Below are 8,373 nucleotides of genomic sequence, written 5' to 3' on the forward strand. Positions count from 1 at the left end.
TCCATCTTGGCACTGAGATCAAATGACAATTAGGTTCACTCTGTACTTTATGTTCTAAGGGCCCTCCCAGCTCTGACATCCTGGGTTCTAAGGGCCCTCCCAGCTCTGACCTCCTGGATCCTAAGGACCCTTCCAGCTCTGATCTCCTGGGTTCTAAGGGCCCTCCCAGCTCTGACATTCTAGGTCCTAAAATATTTCAAGTCTAGTATAAAACACAAGCTCATCCATGTTCTCAAGTTCCTTGTAATTCTGGCATATTGTGGTTCTGTGAATGAAGTAGGTGTTTTTAAAAAGCACAAGTGACCCCCTATGTCATGTTCCTACAAATATTTTCTCTCACAGAGAGCTCAGAGCTGTCCATTCCTTCTTGACGAAGAGAGTCCAGGGCCTGCCCCAGAGCTCAGAGAAGACGCCAGCCTTGAAAAGGGCCCAGGGATTTGGGAGGAGTCAGCAGCTCCTGAAGCTCCTAACGAGATGGACCGAGTGACCAGGTACCCCATCTTCAACATTCCCCACTCATCCAGGGTCAGTGACCTGTCAACTGACCTGGAAAGCCATTACACCTTTGATGTTGTTAAAGTGGAGTCGATGTCCCCGAGCTGGGACAAGGACATCAGAGGAATGGATTCTGGTGGTCAAAGCTTCCGGTTTGACCCAGAGGAGACCTCGGCCCTGAGGGTGGTGACTGTCACTCAGGAAATTGTCCCCATGTCCCACCTGGTCAAGAAGACGCAGCATGTCGTGACTGACAACTATAGCGCCAAGCGACCGACTCCTTCCTGGGAGCGAAAGACCCAAAGAGAGGTGGTGAAGGTGGGTCCTAACTACAGCCTCCGAGCTTGGCCGGGGGAGCGGCAGCCCGGCAGGTTGTTCTCTCAGGAGGAAGAGGAGGGGGAACAGCAGCTGTACCTCCTGGGTCCTGGGGAAAACGCCTTTCCAAAGGGGATGGAGGACTTCGAGCGGGAGCGAGAGGCGGTCATCCGGGGCCAGGTAGTGAAGAGGAGCACGACGGTGGCCACTCGCTGGAGCTCCCAAGAGGAGCTGGATGGGTTCCATCCTGGCCAGGGCCCGTCCTCCATCTCAGCCTCTGACTCGGACAGTGTCATTGACACCGACCAGATTAACTTCCTGGCTGCCCGGCAGCAGTTCCTGAATTTGGAGAAGCTGACCGCAAGTTCCCAGCCAGCTCAGAAGCCAACTGCGAGCTCCCAGCCAGCTCAGAAGCCAAGGGAAAAGACCATGCAGCCTACAGTCATCCAGACTGATGCTGGCCAAAGCATCAGCTCCTCTGGGTCCGGGAGGGCTGGCCTGACCAACGGCCATACTGTCTCCATCAGGGACGATGCTGAGGAAGTCAGGTCTGGCCTGCACACTTTGGCCCCCAGCTCCCGAAGCATCTCTGTGGACCACTTATCCGTGTCATCTGTGGATGACGCCCTGACCCTGGTCTCTGCGGAGGGCCCAGAACTGGTTCCCTGTGATGAGGGTCCCAAGGAGACACCCATTGAGAGAGAGATCCGGAGGGCTCAGGAGCGGGAGGCCGATCTTCGGCAGCAGAGGGGCCTGCAGCAATCGGGCAGCCAGGCCGAACTCGTGGAGATCCCGATCCGGCCTCTGTTGTCCACGGTGAACCTGACCTTCACTTCCACTGCCAAGAAAGGAAAGGATAAGGGGCGGCCACTATCCTTATACATTCAGAGAGAGATAGCCCTGGACACAAAGCGTGAGGAAGACCATCGCCAGCAAGCTGGGCTCTCCGAGCTTATCAGTGATGGCAGGACAGCCTCCACACCAAACCAGCGGGCCAAAGACTCAGAGTTCCCCAAGATAAGGAGAGTCCAGAGCTCTGATTCCATCCTGAGCCTGACTTCTGACACCCATCCAAAAGAAGCCAACCTGGAAGGAAAGAAGATTAGTCGCATTCCCTTGAAGGCCTACCAGCCTTACCTGAATCCACATAGCACAAAGAAGGAATTCCCATCGAAGGAATTCCCATCCTACTCTTCTTACAAACCGGGTTCCTCACTGGGCTCTGGGCACCTCACCATGAGCTCCAGGTGGGAGCAAGGTGTGACTACACCTCCACCCTCCTCACGAAAGGTATCCTGGAGAGAGGAACAGGTCAAGGAGCAGCCCTGGCAGTCACAAACCCCTACCTGGAGAGAGGAGCAGGTCAGGGAGCAGTCCTGGAAATCACAAACCCCTACCTGGAGAGAGGAGCAGGTCAGGGAGCAGTCCTGGAAGTCACAAACCCCTACCTGGAGAGAGGAACAGTTCAGGGAGCAGTCCTGGAAGTCACAAACCCCTTCCTGGAGAGAGGAACAGGTCAGGGAGCAGCCCTGGCAGTCACAAACCCCTACCTGGAGAGAGGAACAAATCAGAGAGAAGCCCTGGAAGTCACAAACCTCTACCTGGAGAGAGGAACAGGTCAGGGAGCAGCCCTGGAAGTCACAAACCTCCACCACTCAAAGGCAGGAGCCATGGAGGTCACCACCTCAAAAGATCACTCAAAAGGCATGGGATGCTCAGGAACGGGTTGCAGGGGATGCTAGCCGGGGCGTGGTGCTTCGGGATTACTTCCATCTACGACCGATGAAGCTCAAGTTTACCTTCATCCCTGGGCCAGAGAAGGTGAGTGCTCCCAAGCAGGAACGTGTCTGGCAGCCCAAAATCTCTGTTAAAGAAGAGGCGACCATCCACACCAAACCTCTAAGGTCCCAGTCCTCTAGCCTGCTGGAGATGGAGATCCAGAATGTCCTGCAGCGGGAGAGGGAGCTGGAAGAAGAACGCCGGAATGCCTTGTTCCCAGAAGTGTTCTCTCCTACTGAAGAGATGGAGCAGACATTTGAATGGGAAGATTCACACTCCAGACACTCCTCAGTGGCTTCAGGTGAGGAGCCTGCATTGTTCTCAGCAAAGCCTTAGGCAGCATCCCCCAAACCTTCCCCTTTCTCCCTGCCTTGCTCCCCATCAGGAACTCCCTTTCCCCCCTAATTTTTCAGTCTGCATCTCAGGCTTCCTTCAGTGTCCTCTTCCCTTCACATTCTCTCTTTTCCCGAGTTCTGTGGGTTCCCAACTCACTTTTTGTGGTTCCCTCTCAACTTCAAAAACACGGAACTTCCTGAACCAGGCCGCTTTATTCTTGTAGCATCCTCATTCTCAGGCTTGGAAAGGGAGATGACTGGGCTGTGTGTGTGTATGTGTGTGTGTGTGCCCATGGAAACATGTGTGGAAGGAGGAAGCATCCCTGGCTTCTGTTCAGCTGTGAGAGGAGAACCATGTTGCCTATCTTACTTTGACTTCCTTTCAGCTTAATAACCACTTGTTTCTTTCCTTCTTTCCTTCCTTCCTTCTTTCCTCCCTCCCTTTGTCCCTCCTTCCTTCCCTTTCTTCATCCCTTTCTCCCTTTCTTCCTTTCCCCTTCCTTTTTTCCTTCCTCCTTCTTTCCCTCTCTCTTTTCTTTCCTTCCATCCCTTGCTTTTTTCCCTTTCTTCCTTCCTTCCTCCCTCATACTACTTCTTTTCTTTCTTTCCTTCCTTCCTTCTTTCCTCTCTCCCTCCCTTCCTTCTTCTTCCTTCCTTCCATGGAGTAGACTTAAAGGCAAGAAACTGCCTCTGCCTTTCAAAATCTATTTGCTAAATGTGTGACCCTAAACAAAGCAGTAATCTCTTCTCCTGGACTCAGTTTCCTTACCTGTCCAGTGCATCACTTGCATCACTGGGTTGTTGAAGAGATGTTTTGTAAACCTTAAAATGCTTCAGATAGGTAAACTAGTGATATTGTTTTGGCCTTGTTCCAGGGATCAACTGAAGAGAAGTATAGGATGAAAGGGAGAAATTTGTCTACAGAATACTTTGAGATCTTGGCTAATGTCAGTTCCTCCCTGCTGCAGGTATAACGGGGAGCTACTCCCTCTCGGAATCACCTACCTTCTCCCCTGTCTGCTTCCACTCAAACTTGGTGTGGAAGGTGACAGACCAGTCACCGGGACAAGATAAGTCCTGGAAGAAAAGGGATGTAGGGGTAAGTTGTGAGCAAGGAGAGACTTCTCTCTGCTTTACCTAGTGGCCCAGAATTGCCTCCAGGGGGTGACCACAAGGCTCCCTTTTCAGATTGTCAGTGTCTGAGTGGAAAAGAGTTGGGAGGGAAAGGCTTAGAGCTGGAGTTTCTTGCTGACTTGGCACCTGGCCATGCTATGAATGGGGGGGGGGGGCGCAAGAGCCCCCCGGGAGGTGAGGGACATCACCCTGGGCCTGAAGCTTGTTTGTCTTCCCTACAGTATGCCGGCCTTGACACATCTGACACTGTGGACTTAGAGGTAAGTCTCACTCTCCTTAGCTGCAGTACCTAAGCTATGGGAGAAGGGAACAGAAACCAGGTTGCTGCCTTGGGATGGAGTACCAAGATTCAGCTGTCACCTTCCCTTTGACTTTAAGATCAGCTTCTCCAGTATGGGCCTTTGCCCTTTTCATTCCTCCAGTCTCTTCCTGAGCCATCAGGGTCTCAGAGTCACAAAGAATCACAGTTTTTAGAACTAGAAGGGATTAAAAATTATTAAATCCATTTTACAAAAAAGAGGGAGACCCATGGAGAGAGAGAGTCACTGGCATAGGTCACCTAGCTAGGAAGTACTAGAACCAGGATTAGAATTCAGATCTTCTCTAGTCTACATCTAGTACTTTTCCTACTAATCAACATTATGGAAGGCAATAAGAAGTTCAGTCCTCCCCATGTGAGAATAGATCAGGCCACAGACCGAATGAAGGCTACATAGCCCTGAGCTGGGAATCAGGACACTGGCATTTAAATGTGGGAGGACACTGGCTCCTCCCACAGCTCCTAATTCACTTTGCAATAATCAACAAATTTTTGGTCCTTTTTAATATGTGAGACTTCAGACTATGTCATTTAAGGCACTTTGAATGCAACAATCCAAGAATCAGTTCAGGATTACAGATATATACAAAAATCTTGGTTCCTTCTGTTTGATCTCTAACATGGGCCCATTCCCTTCCAAGACTTTTGGAGAATTTTATATTTTTATCTCTAGCTTTCCTCTCACCTGAATTCAAAGTCTCTGAGGGAAACATCTTAAAGCAGTCCTTGCATTCAGCAGGTACCTAATATTTGCTGAAATTCCAATAGACTTGTGATGAAAAGAACTATCCACATCCAGAGAGCAAACTATGGTAATTGAATATGAATCAAAGGACAGTATTTTTACTTTTTGTTGTTGTTCTTGTTTGTTCTTTTTCTCATTTTTTCTTTCCCCTTTTAATCCAATTTTTCTTGCATAGCATGATAAATGTAGAAATATGTTTAGAAGAATTGAACATATTTAATCTACATTGGATGGCTATATATTGCAATCTAGGGGAGGAGGGAAGAGGGAAGAAAGGGAAAAAATTTGGAATATGAGGTTTTCCAAGGGTAAATGTTGAAAACCATCTTTGCATGTATTTGGAAAAGCAAAAAACTATTAATAAATTAATAAATGTTTGCTGGGGTTTGTGGAATTTCACAAAAAGAATGCAAGCCTTCGAATCAAGAGATCTCAGTTACAGACACTATTTGTGTGAATCAAGCAGGTCATTTGCTACCTTGAGCCCACTAGTGGTGCCATAGGGCACAGAATCTTGACCCTGGAGTCAGGATTTCATCGCAGACATTTCCTAGCTATATGACCAGCATTTTACTTTCCTGTCCCTCACTCCTTTCATATATAAAATGAGGAGGTTCAATTTGTCTTGCCTCAGAGATCCCATCCAGCTCTAAATCTATGATCTTATGAGTTTATCCAGCCCCATCTTAATTTGATATGTTATCTGAGGTTTAGAAGAAAGAAGTAAATTATTTAGTGATGGACCAAGTATTAAATGGTTCACCTGGATTTGAATTCAGGTTTTCTGACTTGAAATCCAGTCACTGAAGTGGGAATCTAGGCCATTATTCCATTATTTATAAAGTGCCAACTATGTTCCAGACCCTGTACTAAATTGGGGATCCCCTTCTTCCCACCTTCACTAGCCACAAATATTAACCTCCCCCTTTTCTCTGATTTTATTCTGCCTTCCTCCCTCTTGCAGATTATGGAAGCCACAAGGGTGACTCGACATAAAAATTACTTGGCTGCTCGCTGGGAAGCCGGAATGTATGCCTGTGAAGATGAAGACTGAGCCCCCCATTTAGGCCAGACACATGTCAAGCATCAGCCAGTGTAGAGCTTGGGGGGAGCTTGGGTCCATCTCTTCCCCACCTGACTATCCTTTCTCAACCTAAAACCAGATCCTCTCATAAGCAAGTCGGTAATAGAGAAAGGAGTAGGCAAGTAAAGATCTTCCTCCTTGGAGATTGTTTTTATATAATCAAAGAAACTAAAATCAGGTGCTAATATTATTTTGCATGACTGCACATGTATAATCTAGATCAAATTGACTGCCTTCTCATGGAAGGGAGAGAGGAGGAAGGGGAGAGAGAATTTGAAAGTTATAATTTAAAAAATGATTATTATATAACTACACACGTATAATCTATACCAAAGTGTTTGCCTTCTCAAGGAGATAGTGAGGAAGGGGAGAGAGGAAAGAGAGAATCTGGAGCTCAAAAAAGAAATGTTAAAAATTGTTTTTGTATGTAATTGAGAAAAAATAAACATTTTTCAAAAAATGAATGTTAAAATTGTTATTATAATTTGAAAAAATATATAATATATATATAGAAAATATATAACTTTTAAAAAATCAGGTACTGAAATCAAAAGGGACAGATATATATGTGTGTGTGTGTGTGTGTGTGTGTGTGTATTTATAGATATAGATAGATTTTTTTTCCCTTGAACTTGATTTTTTTTTCCCATTTTTTTAAGTGGAAGGAAAAAATCCTGTTGATTTCCTAGGTTCTAGGATTTCCTAGAACCCTTGGTTTCACTGGATTCTAGTCTGGGTTCTATACACTGACTGCTATGTGATCTTAGTCAAAACTCTTCCATTCTCTGGTTTTGGTTTCCTCATATATAAAATATAAAGATTGTACTGAATACCGTCCTTCTCAATTCTGAAATTCCATATCTAAAGTCCCTTTAGGTTTTCATATTTTGTTTTAAGGATCCTCCCAGCCCTCTGACATTCTATGTTCCAAGGTCCCTCATGGCTCTGGTGTTCTATGTTCTAAGGGGCCTCTGAGTTCTGAAATTCCATATTCTAAGATACTATAGTCTCTTTTTTTTTTTTATTTAATAGCCTTTTATTTACAGGATATATACATGGGTAACTTTAAAGCATTAACAATTGCCAAACCTCTTGTTCCAATTTTTCACCTCTTACCCCCCACCCCTCCCTAGATGGCAGGATGACCAGTAGATGTTAAATATATTAAAATATAAATTAGATACACAATAAGTATACATGACCAAAACGTTATTTTGCTGTACAAAAAGAATCAGACTCTGAAATATTGTACAATTAGCTTGTGAAGGAAATCAAAAATGCAGGTGGGCATAAATAGAGGGATTGGGAATTCAATGTAATGGTTTTTAGTCATCTCCCAGAGTTCTTTTTCTGGGCATAGCTATTTCAGTTCATTACTGCTCCATTAGAAATGATTTGGTTGATCTCGTTGCTGAGGATGGCCTGGTCCATCAGAACTGGTCATCATATAGTATTGTTGTTGAAGTATATAATGATCTCCTGGTCCTGCTCATTTCACTCAGCATCAGTTCGTGTAAGTCTCTCCAGGCCTTTCTGAAATCATCCTGTTGGTCATTTCTTACAGAACAGTAATATTCCATAATTTTCATATACCACAATTTATTCAACCATTCTCCAACTGATGGACATCCATTCAGTTTCCAGTTTCTAGCCACTACAAAAAGGGCTGCCACAAACATTCGTGCACATACAGGTCCCTTTCCCTTCTTTATAATCTCTTTGGGATATAATCCCAGTAGTAACACTGCTGGATCAAAGGGTATGCACAGTTTGATAACTTTTTGAGCATAGTTCCAAACTACTCTCCAAAATGGTTGGATTCGTTCACAACTCCACCAACAATGCATCAATGTCCCAGTTTTCCGCATCCCTCAACAATCATCATTATTTTTCCCTGTCATCTTAGCCAATCTGACAGGTGTGTAGTGGTATCTTAGAGTTGTCTTAATTTGCATTTCTCTGATTAATAATGACTTGGAGCATAAGATACTATAGTCTCAAAGCTATCTTAGCTCTGAAATTCCATGTCTCAAGGTCCCGCTTAACTCTGACATTCCATGTTCCAAGAGCCCTCCTCGTTCTTACTTACTTCCAAGATCCCTCCTGGCTCTGGCTTTCCATGTTCTTTTATATCCTGACATTAGCTCTGCCATTCCATGTTTTAAGG

At 45.6% G+C, this 8,373-nt stretch overlaps 1 protein-coding gene across 1 annotated transcript; it reads left to right on the forward strand.

The window, feature by feature from the left end:
• Nucleotides 1–284: 284 nt before the first annotated feature.
• On the forward strand, nucleotides 285–6,592 carry MISP (mitotic spindle positioning). Its single transcript, XM_031948276.1, has 4 exons — nucleotides 285–2,890; nucleotides 3,893–4,023; nucleotides 4,280–4,318; nucleotides 6,087–6,592. Exons 1-4 carry the CDS (start codon nucleotides 310–312, stop codon nucleotides 6,174–6,176), a joined length of 2,841 nt encoding a protein of 946 aa, XP_031804136.1. The 5' UTR covers nucleotides 285–309; the 3' UTR covers nucleotides 6,177–6,592.
• The last annotated feature ends 1,781 nt before the right edge of the window (nucleotides 6,593–8,373 follow it).

Source organism: Sarcophilus harrisii, chromosome 1 (genome assembly GCF_902635505.1).
Source record: "Sarcophilus harrisii chromosome 1, mSarHar1.11, whole genome shotgun sequence".
Lineage (NCBI taxonomy): Eukaryota > Metazoa > Chordata > Mammalia > Dasyuromorphia > Dasyuridae > Sarcophilus > Sarcophilus harrisii.